General features: G+C 39.6%; 1 protein-coding gene across 2 annotated transcripts in view; it reads left to right on the plus strand.

The window, feature by feature from the left end:
- The window catches only part of ANKFN1 (ankyrin repeat and fibronectin type III domain containing 1), a 365,709-nt gene that overhangs the window by 282,473 nt on the left and 58,762 nt on the right, over positions 1–24,474 (plus strand). For both annotated transcript variants that reach the window (XM_033183583.1, XM_033183581.1), the window contains 6 exons: positions 3,002–3,099; positions 5,455–5,545; positions 11,696–11,803; positions 19,464–19,563; positions 19,861–19,993; positions 20,468–20,584. In XM_033183583.1, coding sequence (XP_033039474.1) covers positions 3,002–3,099; positions 5,455–5,545; positions 11,696–11,803; positions 19,464–19,563; positions 19,861–19,993; positions 20,468–20,584 — 647 coding nt within the window. The remainder of the gene's footprint in view (positions 1–3,001; positions 3,100–5,454; positions 5,546–11,695; positions 11,804–19,463; positions 19,564–19,860; positions 19,994–20,467; positions 20,585–24,474) is intronic.

A 24,474-nucleotide genomic window follows, 5' to 3' on the forward strand; every position in this document is an offset into this window, starting at 1 on the left:
ATGTGTTTTAGAATACATATTTGTAAGGAGGTATAGATCCAAGTTGAGTTAATATATAATCTTAATCATTTTATTATAACTAGATTATATAACATACCTGAGAGCTTCAAAGGGCAAGAAACTAGAAAAGGAGAAGATTCACATGAAAGAAAATTATTTTTGTGTTGGAAAAACTAATCTACTCTAGGGGTGTGTGTGTGTGTGTGTGTGTGTACATATACATGCATTTGATTTGTAAGTACTAAATAAGCATCCTCTATGCACCAAGCACAGACCCACGTACTAGAAAGGGAAAAAAAATGAATGACACTTTTCCTATTCTCAAGTTTCTCATGATCAAGAGAAAGAGATACATACCATAAAACATAATGCATTATAATAAATCTCATTTTTACAGAAACAAGGGACTTAGGGAGCAGAAAAACAGGTGTATTTGATTAATTATTCCTGATGAATTTAGAGATGACTTTGCTAGGTCCTCAATGATTGGTAGAGTTTCACCAAGCAGAAGTTGGAAGATGGGGAAAAGCCACAGAAGCAGAAAATGCACAAAATAATCAAGTAACAGAGACTTACAGAACAAAGACTTTCTTCTGAAAAATGGCAGGAATTTAGAAGAATAATATATAGTTGGGACCAGATAAGAAGGTCCTTGAATGCCTTCCTAAAATTTCATTTTATTTCAAAGCAACTGGACACTATGACAAGATACTAGGTGGAGGAATAGAATCATTACAGCTTCATTTTTTCAACTATAATTCAGGATATAGTAAAAGGATTTTTTTTTCTTGAAACATCACACTCTGTGGCCCAGGATGAGTGCAGTGGTGCAGTCACAACTCACTGCAATCTTGAACCCCAGGCTTAAGCAATCCGCCCACCTGAGCCTCCCAAGTAGCTGGGACAGTAGGGGCATGCCACCACACCCAGTTATTTTATATATATATATATCTTGCAGAGATGGGGTCTCATTTTGTTGCCCAGGCTGGTCTTGAACTCCTGAACTCAAGCGATCCTCTTGCCTTGGCCTCCCAAATTGTTGGGATTATAGGCATGAGCCACTGTCCTCCAGCCTAAGAGGGTTATATGTAAGGATGAGGAAACAAGCAGAAAAATCAATTAAAGAGTTATTGCAGAGTTGATGTTCATATTCATAAAGCCATTCTTTGAGGTAATCACAGTATCAGGGGAAGAGAGCAACTTATAGGAGACATTTTAGAACCAGAAACTACTTAGTTTAGTGATGAACTGATTTTGAAGAATTGAGGGAAAGGAGAAGACAAGGATGCACTGAGATTTTTGGTTGAGTGACTGGATACATGACAGTGCCATTAGCTAAAGTTGAGGAAATAAGAGAAGAAACATATTTTGGTAAAAAAAAAAAAGTACTTAGGGGACCCTCGGAATGGGAGGCACTCAAGTAGAGATTAACAGAAGGAAGTTCAAGCTCAAGGGGGAGGCTAGACATAGAGTCACGGTTTTAAGACTCATAGTTAGAGCCATAAAAGTGGATAAAGTCAATACCAAAGACAAACATGTGGAGTGGAAAGAGAGCCAGGCATCAAACTCCCAAGGAACACCACATCAAAGGGAGAAGGAGAAGGGGCAAAACCAGGAAGAGTCTAGAAAGAGGCAGTTAAAGGATAAGAGAAGTAGAAAGGCAGGTGCAACCAAAACCGGGGGGGGGGAAAGGTTGCACAAAGTGAGGAAGGCCAAACATGGCAAGATTTCCCAAGGAGAGGCTGTCGCTGATGATCAAAGCATGAGGAATTTTAGGACAACAGTTTCAAGAGTGTGAGGAAAGCAAGCGAGATGCCCAGGAACATTCTGAAGAAGAGGAGAGCATGCAGGAGCATCCAGAGCAGAGGAATTGTGTGACTCGAGTGGCACAGCAGGCTTTGGAGATGGTTTGATTTTGAAGCATTAAAGTGTTATAGAGAGAATGTCATTTAAATCTTAAGATCTATTGCTTATCACAAAGTTTAGAAACAGAGGCCTTGCTTCCCATGGGTAAGTTCCTGCTTCATTTATGCTTGCCTTAAATCCCACCAGGTATAAGCAATTACTTAAGATACTTATTACTGATGATGCACAATTTGTCTTTCCTGACCATGGCTTTGTCAACCGATAGAAAATGTGATGAAAGCATATGCTATCACAGTAAAATGGGGTGTTAGAATTTGCATGATTTAGCCAGGAATAAACAGTCGCCTTGGGGATGTCAAGGGAGAACAACATTAAACACCTTAGCCACAAACCCCTTTTCCAGTGAAAAGGCTTGGAAGAAAGTATCAAGGAGGAGAAGGAGAGAAGGAGAAGGGAGCAGTATATAAGGCATTAGGGGAAGAGAATGTTTTCAGAAAGAGAAGGTGTCAAATGATGTGGAGATAATGAAAGGAGGCTTCTTTATTTGGAATGAAAATCTCACTCAGACTTTAAGAGAGCATTTTCAGTAGAATGGTGAAGCAGATGTCAGGCTTGGAGAGCAAATAGAAGGTAATGTCCTAGTGGATCCTTTGGTTCTCAAATGCAGTAAATAAGTTATCTACTATATAGAACAAACTGTTATATGTATTGTGCCTGAGTATATGCGTGTATATACATATACACATACAAATACACACACAAACGCACACACACACAATGTGTTTATATGGCAATGGCCTCATGAGCAATATATTTAATATAACTTACATCTGACATTAAGAACATCACGTAAGTGTACATGTACCACAATATACATTATATTTATCAAGGCTCAAAAAACTAGTAAGTTTTTATGATTCTTTTCTGCTCTTCTTTTAAAAAAAATGTGAACTTGGAAACTAAATGGACATTTCAAGGAACATTGCCTGAAATACCAATATAAAGAAAGGAGGGTATGCTTAACCCTTTTTGAGAGGGATTGTATGCCAGAGTTTCTATGGTACTTCCTGATGTGTGACTGAATTTTATTCTCCCTCTTTCTTTCTCTCTCTCCCTGCCCCCCTCCTCCTTCCAGTGGAATGGAGTATGTCCAAAGATTTTTCTCCTTTGGCTGGAGAAATCATCATGGATAATCTGCAGACTCTGAGATGCACAATCACAGGACTTACAATGGTAAATGTCCGCAGTAGACTTTCCATTTCTCTATCACTGATATTTGTGCTGGAATATTAGTAGCAAATGCCTATTCTGAAAGCAACAGCCAATGCCCAGTCCTCTGGCAACAACTGCCACTCATTAAGCATGATATGTCTGGTATCTATAATCTGAATTTCACAAAGGAGTAAGCAGACGGCATGAATCATTTTGTAAACTGCCCTGTTCTAAGGAGATCAGAAAAAGACTGGCCTCATGCAAGCCTTGAAAGTTGCTGCTTTCTGGATCACAGTCTAATCTTTTGGGGGGAAGCAGGGAGTGGATCAAAGGCTCCAAGAGATCCAATTTTGACTCCCTGTCTGATGGTAAAAATAACAGCTTCATCTCACCCTCATGCCCACAGCCTCAGCCTCGGTTGAGATCAGTCATCAATTTCAGTCACATAATTTCCTGAGAGAAATCCTTTTCCCTTGATTAAAAAAAAAAAAAGGCCTGTCTAAATATGCTTTCACAAAAAAGAAACTATATATGGTGGAGCTATGTTTCTCAGTAACCTAAACCAATTTAAATTGTGAATGAAAAAACTGGAACAAACTGCGCTTATTTGTTTAATAGAAACTCAAAAGTTAATTATTTAGAATTATGAATATACGAGCATATGAAATGCAAAAAAAAAAAACACCTTGTAAATCAGTTCAAACTGGAGCAAACCCTGTATTTCTTCAAGCAATTAAAATGCAAAAGATAAAATTCTTTTTTCTCAAAATATTTTAAAAGTAAAATCAAACCTTTTTCAGTCCAATTCAAATATTTAATATCTAAGGACCTTCACATGAGGGAAGTAGAGGGATAATTTTGTTCTTATTGTTGTTGTTTACTTAAAGGTTGCTTAATTAAAACAGTTACTTACAAAGTATAATCCTAAAGCCCAGCCTTAAAAAAAAATGCATCAGGTTGCATTTCTTCAAGTTTAAACTTGCTTATTCTAATGGAATTTTTGATGCTTGGGTAATCACCACGGAATCCTGACGTTTAGTCCTAATCGCATATCTATACCAGGGGCCAGAACTGTGGATTACCAGAGCAAACAAACCCCTGAGTGGGTGGCCCCCAGAGATGCTATCAGCAGAAGACTGATTCCAACCCTATGGCTCACAAGATGGAAGAGGGCCAGAAGGAACCCTGGGGAATTTTCATTGCTTAAAAGAAAAAGTGATATGGTGATAAAAATGGAAAACTCTCCATAAAGAGTTTCTCTAATATCTGAACTAATTTCCATAGGGATTAAGTTTTTCCACTTGACCATCTAATGATAGAAACGCAGACACTATTGTAATCATATAAAAGCCTAGGAGTAGATTTACACTTTTACACAATCTCTATAACTTTGAGGGGCATAGAAACCCATTTTCAACATTAAAAAATGGACTTCCTCACATAGTAAAGTCAATATTTTAAGATCCCTAGAAAAGTCTCTACAAAGATGTGCTTTTTTTTTTTTTTACTTCAAACATCATTTTACAATTTTTACAAGCAATGTTTCATCAAATGCTGGCTTCTCAAATGCCCTTTGGGTTCACTGGAAAAATACATAAAGGCAAAATATAAAATATAAAAACTATACAAAAGATTTTAAAACACGATCAGCAAACAAAAACAATTCCTTAATTCTTAATGTCACAAAAGACCATTAAAGAATATAAGCCATTGTTTTAACAATGGCTTTGAAATTGAATCACATCAAAGAGTTAATTTTTTAAAATGTGTGTGCAGATGAATGAAAGATGTTTATTGCAGCATAGTTATTTCCCTGCACAAAATGTGGGAGCCATCTAAATGTCCACCAATCAGGGACTGGTTAAATACATGATACCGAATATTGGCTCCCAGTGAAATGTATGCAGCCACAAAAAGAACAAGGCAGGTATTTAATGCATTACTCTGAAAAGGTATTTATTATAACTTATTCATTTTCTAAAGCAAGTTGATCACTAAAAGAAGTGATAGCTATTGCCTATAGGAAGGGGAAAACAAGGAGAATGATGTGAGAGTGGAAATTGCTATTTTTAGTAAACCTTGTAGAACTATGTGACTTTTAAAAATTTATATATAGTTTTAGGGGGGTCAGGAAAAGTCATTATGATACTTAAATTTTGAAAAGAAGAAAGTGCATAGACACTAAGAGGGAACTTCAGATATGGTTACTGTGACATATAAACATAATAATCAAGAAAAACCAGAATGCTAAAGTATGGGCAACAGAGCTTCAAAGAGATGAAGGAGTTAAACTTAGTAATTAAACTCTATGCCCATAGAGTCTAGGGTAAAAATGATCAAATAAAATGCCTGATGCATCATTTCAATACTTTGCAGGGCCAACAGTATTTTGTTCAAGTCTCGGCTTACAATATGAAAGGATGGGGACCTGCTCAGACCACAACACCGGCATGTGCCTCTCCTTCAAGTAGGTGTTGGCTGTGAACTCTCTCCAGCACGGTAACAGACTCCAACTGCAACTCCATCCTCAGGATGCCATTGCCGTTCCCTTCCCCCACTGCTTGCAACCAATAAGACCTTCTCAGGGCAGCATCTGGGCCACATAATGAATAATTCCCCTGCAGAAATGCTCCTAGGGAAGCAGCTTAATGGAGTAAAAGGAGAGGGAATTTGGAAACAGAAAGGCCGAATTTGATACTCATTATGCCTCTTATCATCTGTGTGGCCTTCAAAAGTTGTTTAACAGCCAGGCATGGTGGCTCATGCCTGTAGTCCCAGTTACTAGGGAGGTTGAGGCAGGAAGATCTCTTGAGCCTAAGAGTCAGAGAGTTCGAGGCTATAGTGAGTTATGATCGCATCACTGCACTCCAGCCTGGGGGGCGGACGGAGACCCTGCCTCTAAAGAAAAAAAACAAAACCAAGTCTCTGAGACTCAATTCCATGTCTGTAGAACGGGTCTAACCACACCCGTTCATAGGGCTTTTGTGGGGATGGATCAGATGCCACTGTGGGAGTGGTGGCCCAGAGTACATACAATTCATTGTAGCTCTCCTCTTTCCTTCCTCACCTGCAGTGCACACTTCCATATTGATCTGAAAAGAAAATGAAATCTAACAAATCTTACTGATCTGACACTCTGTCAGAAAAAAAGCTTTCTTACTAACAGGATTCTGCTACAAACCCACAAACATTATCTATAGCATTTGTAGTGGTGACTGAGAAACCCAGCAAAGGCCTTCTGATTCTTTGAAAATTAACAATCTATGTCTGGTATGTTTCAGCATTCTCTATTAACCAGAAAATTTAGTTAGCCAGAATAAATATCTCCAGACTTATCATACTATAGATTTTTCTATGTAATGAACCCCGTGCTCTGAATTGTATTTTCATTTTTTAAAAACATTTTACTAATGTGAGAGTTAAAAGTGATATCATATGTTTCTTGTGAGAGTACAAACTGCTGCATCCTTTATGGAACACAATTTGCCATGTTATACCAACTGCCTTAAGAAAATCTGTTTCTTTTCACTCCGTAATTCTATATCTAGGACTCTACCCTAAGTAGAAAGAAATGCAAACAAACCAGTCTGTACAATGGTGTGTAGCAATGCACTCATAAAATGAAGCATCATGTGTGGTAGGGAGAACAAATATCCAATATTAATTTAGTAGTAAAGTATGATATATCTATCTTTATATCCGTAACTATGACCACTAAACATGGTCTTTTAGGAAAACACTCATTGTGTGGGAAAAAAAAAAAAAACTCCTACTGTGCAAGTTTTATGTTTTATGTTTAAAAAAAATGCAAAATGTGGGATTTTTTTTCACATGACATTTAACTGTAGGTTTGCATATAATTAGATAGGGGGTGTCCATTGTCTTAATAACTCTCCAAATTTATCAGTGGACATTTGGGTTATGAGATTATGGTCTCTTTTGGTTTTTTAAAATATGTCTGTGTATTTCTTTTTATAACAACCATTTACTCAAGATCAGCCATGAATCAGGCAGTATGTAAAGGGCTTTCACATTCAGTATCTCTTAATCCTTGCAGCAATCTTTCATCATTATTTCTGTCTTGTAACTAAGCATCATTGTCACTATTATCTGCATCTCTATCAGCATTGGAGAGAACCTTTATCAGACTCATTATATGGAGGGCAATAATCTAAGTACCTCATAGGGATTAACTAATTTAATCTTCCTAACATACCTCTTGAGGTGATTTTTATTATTAGGCTCATTTTACTGATGAGGGAACTATAAACATAGAGGCATATATATACAGAGCCCAGCATCTGAACTGGGGATCAGAGATGTTGCCTTTCCAAAAGTCACAGCACTGGTACATGGCTGAACCAGGATTCTAGCCTGAATTGGTCAAGGCTCTGGCATGTCTCCGATGCTACAGTAACTACTGCCCTGCTATCGGGCAGACTAAGAGCCAACCATCCATGCCTGACTACCATCTTTGGCGGATTCAGATAACTACACCAGGTCAGACAGGGCCTTGGACCACCAATGCCTGAGATCCCTAAGGTCCCTGACTCTCCTGGCATTTGATGACTTCTTCATTCTAGTCTTATTTGGACTAGTCACCTTTTTATTTCTAGTCATTTATTTCTAGTTGTCTTTTTACCAATGATTTGCCAGAAACACAAACTGGGGATTCTAAGATTAAGATAAAAGGAACCAATCTCACGTTGGGGATGGCTAGTAGTGTGTGTGTATTATGGGAGGGGCAGAAAATGCACAAAAATGCTAGTCTCAGTTGACCTGAAAGTGAGGAGGTGGGTGGGGAGCCCCACTCCAAATACAAGTTCTGATCTCCATACAGATGCATTTGCTGATAAAGTTCAGAGGTTCAGTTTCTATAAGCTACATGTTCCCTTCAGACACTATCTGTCACAGCCCATTTGAGGTGCTGTCTCCAGAATGACCACAATAGTTGTTCAGGACTGGGAGGAGTCACTTATTAACTGGTAATTAACATATCAAATAGCCACCACTTTCTAAAATGATACGTTTGATTAGTAGGGATAACTGGCAAAGAACTGAAATCCTAACATGTGGTTATAGTTGTTGCAGACATGCCCTATCGCTTGGGAGGAACAATATAAAAACACTCCTATTTATAAACAGAGTATGACATTGTGATGTAACATATATCGGTATTCAGATATTTACTAGAGGACAATGTATTCTAACATGACAGGGTAATTGGAAATTTGGTAATATGTTCCAGTAGGCTATAAAAACTTTTTTAAATATTTTCACAAAAGGCCTTAATGTGTTTTTATAGACTTATGTTATATGGTATGGTACATAATAAGAGAAAAGGACCCAGACAGGCTTGTCTGAGTTACGATCAGGAAAATCCCGATATCACCAGTGAATGTAAGCTCGGCATTGTGTTGCAGTTGAAGTGTCTCATTACCAGAACAGTGAGCTGTATTATGTGGCACAATCTGCTCTTTTCCTACCACGCTAAGTTTATTCCTGTCAGGTTCCTGATTTCTTAATATATTTTCAATTTTCTCCCTCATCCCTAAAGTCTCCTATTTTATGTAGTCGTCAGAACCTTCCAAATATCTATGAGAAAAACTCATTCTTTCCAAAAACCTTGGCATTATGTCCAGTGCTCGCTCGGGCTGCAATTTAGCATTAGCAATTTTCTAATGTATCATAAAGTCATCAGATGGAGCTCGCCTCTGATGTAATAGGGCTGAAAGAGACAGGCCTATTTCAGCTCTCCTCGCATTGATGGCAGCAGTCACACTCCTTAGAATGCATTAGCATGTTCAGGGACGCATAGTAATTCAGCCACCTAGGAGTCTTACTCAAACACACAACCTTGCTTATCTGATCATGAGCACGTCAGATGCATTTATCCAACTAAGAGAACAAACTCCTAATGGCCTGTGGGAATCTATGAGAGCAACGTTTATTCTCACTGTGCCCCAATTCTGGGGGTGCTAAAAACGATCTAAAGGATACCGAGTGTTTATTTCCTCAAACATTTTTTAACTTCCCAGTAAAAATCCTTTCCTATCTTATCCTAACTGAACACCATCATGCTTCTATTCACAACACCTCACCAACATTTAATGAGTCTGCTCTGTGCCCCAGATGGTGCTTTATTTTCTTAAACCTCAGGCAAACTAAAAAGAGACTTAAAAACTCCTGTAATGCCAGCACTTTGGGAGGCCGAGGCGGGTGGATCACCTGAGGTAAGAGTTCAAGAGTAGTCTGGATAACATGGTGAAACCCTGTCTCTACTAAAAATACAAAAATTAGCCGGGCATGGTGGCACATGCCTGTGGTCCCAGCTACTAGGGAGACTGAGGCAGGAGAATCGCTTGAACTCAGGAGGCAGAGGTTGCAGTGAGTCGAGATTGCACCACTGCACTCCAGCCTAGGCAACAGAATGAGACTCCGTCTCAAAATGAAAAAACAAAAACAGAAACCTCACTTTACAGGCCAGGCCCACGGTGGCTCACGCCTGTAATCCTAGCACTTTGGGAAGTCAAGGCAGGTGGATCACTTGAGGTCAGAAGTTCGCGACCAGCCTAGCCAACATGGTGAAGCCCTGTCTCTACTAAAGCTACAAAAATTAGCCAGGCCTGCTGGTACACACCTGTAGTCCTAGCTACTCAGGAGACTGAGGCAGGAGAATCACTTGAACCTGGGAGGCAGAGGTTGTGGTGAGCCAAGATTGTGCCACTGCACCCCAGCCTGAGTGACAGAGAGAGACTGTTTCTCAGAACAAAAGGAAAAGAAAAACCTCACTTTACAAAGAAAAAATCTGAGGCAAAGAGAAATTAAGTCATGGTTCTTGACCACAAGGAACAAAGACTCTACAAAAGGTACCTATGCCAATTCCCTGTCTCCAGCATTGACCACAATTAAGCCACATCACACAAACGCCAACCAAGCTTCTGACCTTCCTTCTCAAGAGAAAATAGAAAAATAAAAAGCATGTCCATGGTATATGAAATGAGCAATGTATTGAGGGTTAGGAGATGTTATTACTGCCCTGGCTGTGCCACTAAAAAGCTGAGTCATATACAACTGGATTGGTTATATCAGTCCCGGTCTCCTGAAAAGTAAAATAAAGACAGGTACATGGGGGACGGTGGAAAGGAAGAAGGATCAAAAAATCACTGAGGCCCCCTTCTTCATAGGTAATCATGTGATAGGGTAAGAAATGGTGTTTCCATCATGAATTCCCTTCCTTTTAAGTTATATTTACAGAATGCCTATCATGTACTAGGCATTGTGCCAGATACCTAAGATATCTCTCATTTAATCCTCACAAGTATCCTGCAAAGTGGATACTATCCTCATTTTTTCATGTTAGGAAGTAGAGGCCCTGTTGGTATAAGTAACTTGCCTGCAGACACTGAGCTAGGAATTGGAGGAGCCAGGATTCACACCTGTGTTTACCTGACTTCAGAACCCATGGTCTTCCTAACTATGCTATATGCCCGGGCCTTGGATGAACCACTATGGAATGCTTTTACATAACTTTAACTGTCATGACATCTACTTAAGTTTCTGATTGAAAGAGACCCCCTATTTTAAAATGAATCTGTGGGGGAAGGAGTTTGAAACTTGTTCAACTAGAATTTAAGCCCAAGATACACTCATGAACTAACTGGCTTTTCTGGGGAAGAATGACTAGCAATTTTACCGAAAGCATCCCCACTAAGAAGGACATTAAGTTGCTACTTTCTGTTTTTTCCTCCAGAAAGGAAAACTGGAGGAAAGAAAATAGAAGGAAGAAGGGATGGACTCTGAAATGACTGACCTGCTGAAAAAAAAAAAAAAATCAAGAGTTGGAGACAGCAGAATTACAATCTTGACATTAGTCCCATATGGGTTATTACTCTTGATATCATTATAGCTAAACGGAATGAAAACAGAAGGGGGAGAAAAATCTCAGTGGGTATTGCAATTTAAATTTGCCTTGTAAGCTAATACTGTATATTTAGAGACTGAGCAGACAGGGTGGTTGGTGGCTCAGAGTATGTGCAAGGGCTGCTGTGCCAGCTAACCAAAGCAGACATTCATTAGAGCAAAATGTAGATTTCCATTTCTTGGCATCTGACATGGGCTCTTTCCTTGGAAAGAAATGTCAATTTGGCCAAAAGTGTGAAACCTACAATAAAAGCACTGGGACTGTGGATTTCATCTAGTCTGCACATTCCCACCGCTTTCTTTCCTACTGTGAAAATCCAGTTGAGACTTGGGGTGCTCAGTGGAGAGATGGCAGAGGAACTGGCTAGGATATAGAAGGCTAAAAGGGGAGAAAGGATTGGAAGAGGTGAGATTGGACTCCCAAATTCCTGTTTTCTTTTGGCCTTCAATTACCATTTTCTCTTGCCCTAAGACTGCTCGACACAAGAAACCAACCACAATTACTGTTTTGCATAGAGCTCTGAACAATGGCAGCTTCCAAATCCTTAGCATCGCCTGCTTGCTCTGCATGTGCGGGACACTCATCCGCGGAGTTTGTGGGTAGTATGAGCAAAACTCCGGCTCCTGAGGCAGGGCAAGGAAGAGGCCTCCCCTGCTTTAAAATTTCACTATGTTTATTTCTTTTGTTCAATAGACTGGAAAGACTATGACGACAGAGAGCCCAGACACAAGGGACAGAGTGAAGTTTTGGAAGGTCTGCTGCAGCAGGTCCGAGCCCTTCATCAGCGTTACAGTTGCCGGGGTAAGGATAAAAATCTGTGCCGGGCCATCAGCTGAGGTCTCGGTGGCGCCGGTAATTTTAGCAGTTTCCTAACTGGGTCATACCTTCTCATTCATCAGGGAGAGAGATATTAATATTTGTACATCTGGAATCACTTTACAGCACTATCTTGCTTTAACCCTTCAGAAGAGACTTCTCTCTCCTTCCCTCCCTTCCTTTCCCTATCCCTCTCTCCGAACGGTTTGAAAACAAGCACAAGAAAAACAGCAGCTGCCATGAGTTCCCTTCTCTCGGAATTGTCCCTTCACAAGACTCTTCAGTGGGGCTAGCTCTTTGGGGTATTCACCCAAAAACATTTTGCCTCCAAGGAAAATCCCCTGAGTATCCCTATAGGAACCCAACCAATTATAATAACAACAATAATAATAAACCTCCATATTAATTAATAATATATTTTACAATGCAATCTCACACCCAGTATCTCATGTTCATCCTCATTTTGGCAGTTACCACTGAGGCTAAGTGGTGTTCCTCAAGGTCACAAAGCCAGGAAAAGACAGAATCAGGACTTCAAGCTGGATTTTCTGTTTCTAAGTCCAGTCTTCCTGACACGCTTCATTTTTGTCCCGCACCCTTACATCAGGACTGGGTACTGAACTGTAACCTCCTCCTGAATTTTAATCTTCCTCTGCACCACTGCTCACAGGAAAGTAGAGCACATATTCCCTAGACTTTTACCAGCTACACCCAGAGAATCTCTGAGAAGGCTTTAAAAGCTTCTTTTCTACTCCGGCTGCTCAATTGGGACAGGGTCAGATTTCTGATCTGTGTATCGATTCGTGGAAGAGGTACTTAGTTTTATTTGGAGAATTAAAGCCTACATAACGTTTTCATTTTCCATGCCCCCATCAGATCTCTAACTGCATTGTGCTCTGTAGATTTAGGGCACTGCTGAAACAGCTGGGTAAGAAATCCACTATTGTGGAGGATCTCTTGAGCCCAGGAGTTCAAGGCTGCAGTGAGTTTTGATCATGTCACTGTGCTCCAGCCTGGGCAACAGGGCAAGACTCTGTCTCTAAAAATAACAATTTTTTAAAAGAAAAAAAAATCCACAATTGAAACTAAGAGATACTCACTGAGTTTGAGCTTGCTATAGAGAAATCATACTGAGCATTAGTAAAAGGTTGTTCCCAGTTACTACATAGCTATCACAGTAGGGTCCTTCAGCAATGTAGGCTCTAGCTAGAAATGAGGACAAGTGTTTGCAAGAAAATAATATTCTTCTAGAGATGAGTTCATTAGGATATGTAAATATGCACGGAGTAGCTCTGAAACCCAAGTGGGATTTCCCTTCCCAGATCTCTAAGAAGTCTTTACCCAGACCAGAACCTTCAGTGTATTCCACACTGACCGAAGCCTACTTAGTTTTCGGTTATTGAGGGCTTGTTTAACCAGGCCAGTTGTTACCAAAGCTCCTTTCTCATCTTCTGCCTCTCCATCACATCCCTGCCCATTGGTTCCTGTGTGACAGCAAAGGCAACAAAGCAAGTGGACAGATGATTCTTGGAAATTCATAAGCCACTGTGTGTTTGGTCTTGATCAGAAGGGGAAAAGCTGAAACTACTCATGAGAGTGAGAGTTTTTGTAATATTGTCTGAGGATTCATGCTCTCCCCATTACCACTGGATTCCTATCTAATAATCAAAAAATGATTGCCTAGATGGCCCAATCGTTTCGATAGTTTCCATCCAACTTCTGTCATGTACATGCTTTTCCCCCAGAGGAATGTAAATCTGCACACAATATCAGGAAAGATTTAAGTAAGGCATGAGGTAGAACTTTCCAACAAAGAAGAATATATTTTATATGAAATATACTCTGGACACTTAAACAGTGCTGAAAGTATGTTCCAAAGATCAGTGCTCCAATAATATGCTCAGCTGAAAAAGGTTCTCTTGTCACGTAAGTTTTGGAAATGTTGAATTCTACATCTTCTCTTAGAAATTTAAAAAATACTTTAGAATATTAAAGACTCTAATAAAGAGACATGTCATATTTGCTTAAACAAGCATTTTCCAAACTTCTTTAGCCATGTAAAACTTTTTCACAGTGTTGGTATTCCAAAGCACAAATTTTGGGAAATGCTGACTTATAATATGCCAAAATAAATTATCTCACACACACACACACAAAGAATGAATCTAAGATGATTTAACATAACCCTAAGTGCAGAAGGATAAATGAAGGATAATATAAGTATTGCTTACAGAGAATTGCCAAATTATTATTTATTATTTTTATTATTACAAAATTTTTATTTAAAATATTCAAATACATTGAAATACTATGTGGTTTCTTGGGGACATAAACTTTTACCAACTTTACAATTAGCAAAAGTAATTATTTCAGATTCCAATTCTACCACTTACAAGCTATTCATTACTGGGAAGAGCATTTCACCACTCTGATCCACAGCCTCTTGATCAGCAAAGTCAGGATAATATTACCTATCTTGCAGGATTGCTATGAAGAGTAAATTACATGCATTAAATTCACCTGACGCAGTCTTTCCCTGGCAAACTATGACTTACTTTTCTCTCATTGAGAATGGAGCCACTCTCCATCCTCAGCACTTTATGGATATTCCCTAGAATTGAAGTGTAATTGGTAACTGAACTGTAATGACCCTCTAATGACTCACTAACTATACAACATATTCCAAATATGGGAGTAATAATAAAAATCACTTCTCCTACTAAACTCCTAAATAGGAGGTACCAACATCTACATTAATTTCTACATTTTGGCTAAAGAACTGGCCAAAGCTGATCTGCATGCTTAGCATTGGGATGAAAATTCAAGAGAGATGTTAAGCTAACTTCATTGTTCACAAGGTGAGTACACTGACGTACATAATGAATTACAATATTAAAACAGCAATCGTGTTCATCATAGCAATATCCTATAGGGATGAATTTATATTATTATCCAATTATTCAACCTGCAAAACAATATTAACTGAAACCCTGCCTACTATGTAATTTGTAGGTCACATAGTAGGGGCTAGACATGCCAACATGAATGAAGTAAACTCCTATGCTCCATGCACTTACAAGCTAGGGAACTACTGCATTCAGAGTACAGAAAATGAACTGTTGCTCCAGAGCTCCAAACCAAGCAGAGAAGTACAGTAGAGAAGCCGCAAGGTTCTTAGGAGAAAAGTTAGTTTAGACCATGTGTCAGTCAAGGTGAACCCTACTATGTTACAGTAACCAAATCATTCCCCAAACCTTTCTCTCTCCCTCATGCTATGCATTTTCCACTGATCAGTGAGAGTCCTTCTGTGTTGTTACCATCCTCTCTCCGGAAATATTTGCTAGCAACCGTAGGAGAGAAGAAAAAAACTCTTGAAGGTTTCATATGGGCAAGACTTTCTGCATGTTATTACACCCAAAACTCATTGGCCAGAGGTGGTCACATGGCCCCATTCAACCACAAGGGCTCCAAAGTACAGTTTTACCATGTGACCAGACCTAGAATATTTAAAGTTTGCGTGTGCCCTTTTCCCAGCTGGTAGTAGTATTTCTTATTTTTCTCTTTTTATTTTTAGTCTGATTTTTTTTTACTTTAATCTTCATTTTTATGTAAGCTATATATAACTATAATGCGTCTCTGAAGCCAGACTGCCTGAGTTCAAATCTGGGCTGTACTTTTACTTTTGCTGGCTGTGTGACCTTGAGCAAACTGCCTAAACAGCTCTGTGCTTCATTTCTCTCATCTCTAAAATGCAGATAATAATTATTTATACCTCATTCATTCATTGTTTAAGGATTGAATGACTTCAGTAAAACACTTAAAACAGTTTTATTATTTTCTTAAAAGCAATTTCTTCCTTCTTCCTTTTTTTCCTCCCCAAAGATAACCTCTTAACCTTTAGCTAATTCTTTTAGTATTTTCCCCATATCTCTAAATAACATGCTCATATTTCTAATTATGTTTTTCCGTTTTAGTCATTACCTCACTAAAGAAAGTAATGATGCATCTCTTTTTACCCTACCCCTCCCTTCTTTGCATGCATAGTTTCTATCTTCTCAATCTCCAAATATACGTATATTGAATTTTAGTAAGATCAGTATTTGCTGTTTACATTATAATGATAAATTGTATGATTATTTTCCTTTCCTGGATAGCTTTTTGTTTTCCCTGAGTTAATAATCATTTATTGTGCATTTGCTTGTTTTTCTATATGGCTATAATAATTAATCCCCAAACTATTCTCAAATTGGATCAGTCTTCTCTCAATATAATCAGATGCTTTAGGTGTTTCTATTGCCTCTTCATAAGGAAACATTCATGGAGTCCTCTGTCCTGCTCCAGTCTAGACTGGCCACTGGTTGCCTAGTGTGCAACTGTCACCCTTGGATTGCCTTTTACCACGGTATTGGGGACTCTTCTTATCACTCTCCAGTACTGGGTTCCTTCTTTCTGTATCATATGGTGGAGCTTTCCCCCTAGCAGCATCCTGAAAGGGGGCTTGGGAACTAATTTTTGGAGACATTGTATATCTAAAGGTGTATTTATTCTACTTAACATTTATTCAAGGTTTTGGATGAGTATAGAATTCTTGGTTGAAATCCTTTTTTTCATATTTTGAAGGTATTGTTTCGTTGTTTTCCAGCTTTCAGGACTAAATCTGATGTCATTCTAATTCCAGAGGTTCTATATGAAACCTTTTTTTCCCCTATTTGGAAGGTTTTAAGTTTTCTTTTGACTCCAGTGTTCTAAAATTTCACAGTGATGTACTAAGGCATCTGTTGTCTGTTATACTGGGCACCTGGAAAGTCCTTTCAACATGAAAAGTTATACCCTTTAATTGTGAGACATTTTCTTAAATTACTTCTTTAAGTATTTCTTTGCCTTCTTTTCCTCTCCACTATCTTACTAGAACTCTTGTTATTCAGATTTTGGTTCTCCTACATTCATCCTTTAATTTTCTTTTCTTTTTTTCTTCTGCTTTCCATCCTTACATCCTTTTGCCTTACTTTCTTGGATATTTCATCAGCTTTAATTGCTAAGCCTTCTATTGGGTTTCTCAGCTTTTGACAACATGTTTTTAATTGCCAATGCTCTCTTTTGTCCTCTGGTTCTTTTTATAGACTCTTACTCTCTTTATAAGGATGCAAGTCTTCTCTTACCTCTCAGAATATTAATGACAGGCTTTGTTTCATTTTATATTTTCTTTTCTCAGAATCATCTTTCTTTTGTGTAAGTTCATCTTTTGTTCACTAATTTTTGGCCTTTGTATTTCATGTTAGATGCTTTTCTCAACTGTCTGGTGATCCTTCAGTGAATACTCAGATTTCAGAGAAGGGAAACAATAGCCATTGGGAAGCTCTGAGCACACGCATAGGGTTCTTTACTTACAGGATTCATTGTAAGGTGACCTGGCACCACTTTTCCATTGGGATATTCCCAATGTCAGAATCTTTGGGTAAGTTCTCTTAGGCTGGTCAAATTTTCCACAGAAGTTTCTTCCAGTGTCCTGCTTGGAAGGTAGAAGTTTGGATACCAGTGTTCTGAGAACCCAATAGGGAAATATTATGTATAAAAACTTATGCATAAATCTGCCCGTTTGGGGTACACTACCACCATCAGCAACACCCCATTTTCAACACTACCTGATGTCTCCCATTCCAGAGATGCCTGTTGTTGTTCTTTTGGGTTTTCGTTTGTCTGTTGATTTCCAGAGAACAAGCCACTAGCTTTCTTCTAGAGTGGGGAAGAGGTATGTGTCCAGTCATATAGCAGGGGAGGAGATGAAGAAGTCTAACTATTTTTTTGAACAGGCTTCCACAAATCCTCCTGGTGTTTAGCTCACACTCACCCCTCACTTCGAGCAGTCCATGGAGTGAATCAGATCACTTTGGAACTTTCTCCACTGCTGCCTTCGACTTCATCTGTCTCAAGTCTTAAATCTTTGTATCCATCTGCTTTCCAGCTGAAATTTACTTACTTTTGTCTCCTTTCCCATCACTTTGTCTTTTAAAATTTACGTTGTTTCCTTCTTTTCTTAATTTCTACTCTGCTTTTAGTGAGGTTTGGGGAAAGGGCAGTATGTAATGAACATGTTCACTCTTGTATATTTAACTGGAAGTCCCAGCAGCATTATTTCCAAGCAGCCAAACTCATGTTCAAGTCAGAAAAAAAGAATGATTTCGCTGTGTTCTGCAAGGAATAACCATTACCAACACAAGCTTGAAACTGGCATGAACGCTTGTGTCAATCAGCTGTTCCTATGTAATCATAGCCAAAGACACACTGGCCGTCCGTCATGGGCCACCTGCCCAGGTTTCTATGCCTAACAGCAGTCATATGGACCATATTCTCATCTCCAGTGACATGTCTGTCAGCTGTCTGGTGGTGATGCCAACAACCTCAGCTTCCCTTCATTACATAGAATATGAGAGTGACAATAGTGATTATGTAGTCCAGCTCCACGCAATATTATTTGCAAAGGCTGTTATAGGAAGTATAGGAAGTCTACTACCTTTATTACGGCAAGCTCCATGTTATAAGCAGAAGACCTGAACAGAGGCAATGAATTATTTGCTTACCACTGTAGCTGCAGTCTAATGCATAGTAGTGCCCCCAATAAATATTTGTCCAATTAATGAATGTCTGTTTTCCCAGGTACTCACTTTTTGAGCAATTCATTTCACTTCTCAGCCTCAGTTTCTTCTTCTGAATAATGAGGATGATAATCATACCCGTCCCTACATGCATTTTTGTAAACCAACATACACAATGAAGAAAAAAACTGTTCCAGAATGCTAGCAGTGGTTATATAGAAGTGAAGAGATGATATGGATGGGGTTTTGCTCTTTATTTTTTTTCTATTCTCCAGACTTTCTGTAATGTGCTTGTAATAATTTTATAATGAAAAAAATTAATGGAATATGTAGACTTACAGGGAATGCTTTAGCAGCATTGAGAATTGTATGAATATTAGAAGGCAATTGCGGGAGTAGGGAGAAGGGCAAAGGAGTTGATTACATGTCTTTTTATCCTATCTTAAAATAAATCAAAAATTTCCAAGCAAAGAGTATCAACAGAACACCTAGGTGGTCTCCTCTGCAGTTATAAATACTACTCATCTCCAGCATTTTTGAGGAGTTGTTCATTGAGTTAACAACCACTGGCATCTCAAGATACAAGAGCTTTTTTTTTTTTTTTTTTGATATGGAGTCTCACTCTATCACCCAGGCTGGAGTACACTGGCGTGATCTTGGCTCACTGCAACCTCTGCCTCCTGGGTTCAAGCGATTATCCTGCTTCAGCCTCCTGAGTAGCTGTGATTACAGACGCATGCCACCACGCCCGGCTAATTTGTGTATTTTTAGTAGAGACAGGGCTTCACCATGTTGGTCAGGCTGGTCTTGAACTCCTGACCTCGTGATCTGCCCCCCTCGGCCTCCCAAAGTGCTGGGATTACCAGTGAGAGCCACTGCGCCCGGCCACAAGAGCTTCTTATAGGCATGAATGAGCAGAATCCTTACATGAACCTGAGGATAAGTGACACTAAAGGGATGGGGGAGGGGAAGGCAGGAAGGTAGGAAGACGGAATTGGGAGTGTTGATCTGCCCAGTGGAATTTATACTGTATTTTTTAAAATACATTCCAGAAAGTACAAAATTACAAACCACAGGCCGCAAGCAGTCAGTCTCAAGGAGCCTGAAACACCTGTTCCATTCCTCAAACAAGTTTGTGAAGACCTTAAAACGGTGGGTTCTATGTAGTTTTTTCAGGAAATCTTAACTTTTCAAGAATGCGCTGGTTTTGGTTCTGAGTGGAAACTTGGTAGAAATTTCTTTTTTGTGTTCACAAGAATAAAGTTCACTTTTCTCTTGAGAATTTGTGCAAGACAGTAATTTTCTCTCTGAGTTGTAACTAGTGAACTTGTGATGCTTAGCAGGAGTGTGTTCCTAGGTATATTTTAAATTCATCTTTTATCACGTCCAAAACAAATATTTTTCCAAGATGGTTGAGGACAATACTTTTATTTTTCTTTTTCTTTTTAGGGGACTCTACATAGCCGTTATATTTTATTATAAAGACAATATCTTAGTCACCAATGAAGACCAAGTACCAATTGTTGAAATAGATGACTCTCACACCAGTTCTATTACACCAGATTTTCTGTGGTTCACGAAGGTATACTAAGTTCTGATTTCATTTTTCTCTACTTTGTACCAATGTTGCAGCACACAAATCTCTGAAACATTAGTTGAGGGGTCTCCAGTGATCAAAGTTTTGGAGTAGAAATAAAGTATCTCAAAGGTCCTTTTCAGCCCTAGTATGCCCTATGTCATATAAAAAAAGCACCAAAGTAACGTGTACACTACATTTTCAAAGCAAAGAGGCTTGCATCCCATCACAATGTGTCTCCACTGTTCTGAGTTATGGAATCATTTGGCAAAGACTAAAATGTGGATCTGACCGTTTCATTAGCATTCAGATCTTTTTCCAATTGGACAGAGATCAAAAAGTTGTTTCGTGTGTGTCTGAAAATGGAGTGGAGAATAAACATCAGGGGTCAGATTTCTTTCTCCCTGCTTTGCTTTGATGCCACAACCTAAATCATGTACTGGCTTGGACGATGACATGACTGTGTGCCTTCTTTTGCAGCTGTCTTGTATGTGGGAAGATATAAGGTGGCTGAGACAAAGCGTACCAGTATCCTCATCCTCATCCACAGTGCTGCAAACTCGGCAGAAGATGCTTTCAGCAACAGCACAGCTACAGGTAAGGGACCAGGTTTCAACCCAGGCCCCCAAGGAAAATATTTTGAATGTGGAAAATTCAGTTACTAGTCCCTTCTAGAAAGGGAGAGGTGGGCTCCCTTCTCTTTCAGACCCCTAAGAATATGAAGTTTTCTTGAACAGCCGGAGTTACATCCCTGTAGGTGTATGCAGGTTTCATGTAGCAAAACTGTACCTTTAGCAATCTCCTCCAAGTGAGTCTCTCTTGAACAGTGTATAGGAGTAACTCATTAAACAAGGAATAAGGAGACTTGAGTTCTAGATTTGATATTAATCAGCCAACTCAGTTCTCCTCTCTGGGCCCCAATTTCATCACCTGCAAAATAAGAGAAGTTTAATGAGATCACCTGAAGGATTGCTGCTGCTCTGGTGTCCTATGCATTAATGGGTATATGGAGATGGAAAAAAGAGATGAGCAGATATTTTGAGCAGTTTCTTGGTGTGATGACTTTGGTAAAGCACAGACATTTTTGCTTACTTATAAAAAAACAAACAAACAAACAGAAAGCAACTCTTAAAAGATTATCTTTAAGCCTGAATTTATTTATCCTTCCATATTCTTAATCACATCAGATCAAGTCCCCAATCTTTGTAGGTTACAGAGCTCCTCCTAGAAGTAGCATTAAATTCTAACCAAGATTTTCTAACCCACTTCTGAGTTTTCGTCTTACTGTTTTCTAGTATTAAGTGAATTTGTAGATCTTAGCACAGAAAAAAAAAAAAAGCTGCTACATGGGATTGGGGCCATTAAGAGATCACTGAGCCTTTATCAGTAATGGGTATCTACCTACAAATCTGCAGTTACATCAACCCCAGAAATATGCATAGCAGGAATCTATATAAGCTGTGTTTGGCCAGGCCATGTAGGTCACAGCATAAAAATAGGGTCATAATAACAAAAGAAAAAATCCTATGGCTTTGTCCCCCACCTGCAATTATAGGAATGTCATTTCTTGAACCCTCACAATAATAACAATTCAACTTCCTGCAATATTTTGTTGCTATTACAATTAATTCCAAAATTTAAATTTTGCTCCTCTGTGATATATTCTGTTACACAGGTAGCTTGCTGCTTTGTATGATCGGTGAGATTTTAGCAAACAGAGCTGTTCATTTCAACTCACTCGGGGTTTTTTTGGGTAGGGGGTAGGGTGGAGTCTCTCTCTGTCGCCCAGGCTGGAGTGCAATGGTGTGATCTCAGCTCACTGCAACCTCTGCCTCCTGGGTTGAAGCAATTCTCCTGCCTCAGCCTCCTGAGTAGCTAGGATTATAGGCACCCACCACCACACCTGGCTAATTTTTGTATTTTTACTAGAGACACGGTTTTACCATGTGGGCCAGACTGGTCTCGAACTCCTGACCTCAGGTAATCCACCCGCCTCGGCCTCCCAAAGTGCTGGGAATACAGGCGTGAGTCACCGTGCCTGGCTTCAACTCACTCTTGATTGCATAATATTCTCTTCCAACTCAAGAAGCAGTTCTTGGAGCAGACCATGATGACTGCTGAATTCAAAGTGCCTCGTCCTTTCATTACTGACCCACTTGAGTTGGCCCATGCCACTGCACCTCACACTACTCTTTCTTTAGGATAAAATACATTCCCAAGAGCCTCAGACTCCTTAGTGGAACCTCCCATCACCCTACCATACAGTCCAGACATGCCTGGATCACAGACTGGAAAACCTTAGAATTTCTTTTTTTTTTTTTTTTTTTTGAGACGGAGTCTTGCTCTGTCGCCGGGGCTGGAGTGCAGTGGCCGGATCTCAGCTCACTGCAAGCTCCGCCTCCCGGGTTCACGCCATTCTCCTGCCTCAGCCTCCCGAGTAGCTGGGACTACAGACGCCCGCCACCTCGCCCGGCTAGTTTTTTTTTTTTGTATTTTTTAGTAGAGACGGGGTTTCACAGTGTTCGCCAGGATGGTCTCGATCTCCTGACCTCGTGATCCACCCGTCTCGGCCTCCCAAAGTGCTGGGATTACAGGCTTGAGCCACCGCGCCCGGCCAAACCTTAGAATTTCAAGGGGAGCTCTTTATTATGTGTTTATTGGAGGTTTCTTAGAACTTTAATCTGATATCAGCAATATGAGAAGGATCAGGCTGCTACAAGTCAGTGCAGTCAGACGCTGAGTGATGCAATGATGGCCAGTGTGACCCTACTCAACTACTCCCATTACAATACTTTTGGACTTCTTCAGCTTCCAAATCTATAGACCTCACCACTTTTCATAATGCATCAGCCCACTTCTGAAGTCATTTCCTTCCTTGACTAGCTTAGATTCCTTAGCCCCTCTTAATCACTTCCTTGAAAATATTCCATTTTTTTCCCTCTATATTATTTATTTGGAAAAATCCCACGCCTGGATGAATCCAACATGTCTAAAGTAGTTACACATTGCCACATTAAAAATAATCACAAAAAAAGGCTGACTGGTTTTATGTTAAATTCATGACTACAATTCTCACATGTAATGTTACCTAGTGGTCCAATTTCCTTTCTCTACTAAATTTGCTTTCTCACACTGTAAAGCAACTATTTTAAAACCTTCCCCCAGCACGTTGGGAAGCTGGCAGGTGGATCACTTGAGCTTAGGAGTTTCAGACTAGCTGGGCAACACGGCAAAACCCCATCTCTAGCAAAAATACAAAAATTAGCTGGACATGGTGATGCACATCTGCAGTCCTGGCTACTCAGGAGGCTGACATGGGAGGATCACTTGAGCCTGGGAGGCAGAGGTTGCAGTGAGCTGAGATCGTGCCACTGCACTCCAGCCTGGGTGACAGAGTAAGACCCTGTCTCAAAAAAATAAAATAAAATAAAAACCTTCTTCATTCTCCCACATCCCTTCTCCTTCCCCACACTCTCCTTCACATCTCAGGTGATGATTTCACTGTATAATTCATCCAGGAAAAAAAAGGAAATTAATGATTTTTTCTGCCAAATTTATAAACCTCCTTGCACAGACCGAACCTTCTTTTTTTTTTCTTTTTTATTTCAGAAGATAAAGTCTCACATTTCCTGACATAAGTTCATTCCTCCACATGTGCTCTGGGTCCCATCTCTTCCCTTTCATTTTTATTTTAAAATACTCAAGTCTTTCCAGTTAAATCTCCCCCTAAATTCCTCCCATAGCCCCACATGCCCCTTCAGCTACCAAACTATTCTCTTCCTTACACCCAAACTTCTTGGAAGAGTTACCTACATCCTCTTTCTCCACTGACATCTTCATTTCCTATCGGTTCTCAACCCTCTCTCTGACTTTGGTACCATGATGCATACGAAGCTGCTCTTTAAAGGCACCAGAAATCAGAGGCAGATGATGCTGCCAAAATGGAGCTTCAGGACGCTTCACTTGCATGAGCTGTGAGCGCGGGACCCCTGTGAATGTGAAACCCACAGTGTTTGAGGGAAGGGAAGCTGAACTGCAGTCAGGAAGCATTTCTTGCAAACTACCTAAAGAAATTTCAGGGGGAAAGGGAACCCAGAATTCCAAACACTCTAGTATTTGCTGGAGAGAAGGAGATTTCTTTAATCATTCTAGATAAAGATTCACTTTTATACCTAGTTTTATTTTTGTAATTTTGTATTCTTTGTCTTAAAGAGTGCCTCAAAATTGTATGGTTCAGGCCCCCACAAAACCTAGATCTAGTCTTGCCAATGACTTCAGTTTCACTAAGCAACATTTTATACCCTTGGTTCCATACTCCTTGTGTAGACTGGCATATCCTTTGGCTTCCACAGTTTCACACTCTCCTGATTTTCTTACAACTTGCTGGTCTTTCTCAGTATCCTTTGCTAGTTTTCGAGCTGTTTCCTTTGCTTGGAATCCCCTTCTTTCCTCACTTTGCCTTACTAATTCCTACATATCCTCCAGGT

The sequence above is a fragment of the Trachypithecus francoisi genome, unplaced genomic scaffold (genome assembly GCF_009764315.1).
Source record: "Trachypithecus francoisi isolate TF-2019V2 unplaced genomic scaffold, Tfra_2.0 Lachesis_group20, whole genome shotgun sequence".
Lineage (NCBI taxonomy): Eukaryota > Metazoa > Chordata > Mammalia > Primates > Cercopithecidae > Trachypithecus > Trachypithecus francoisi.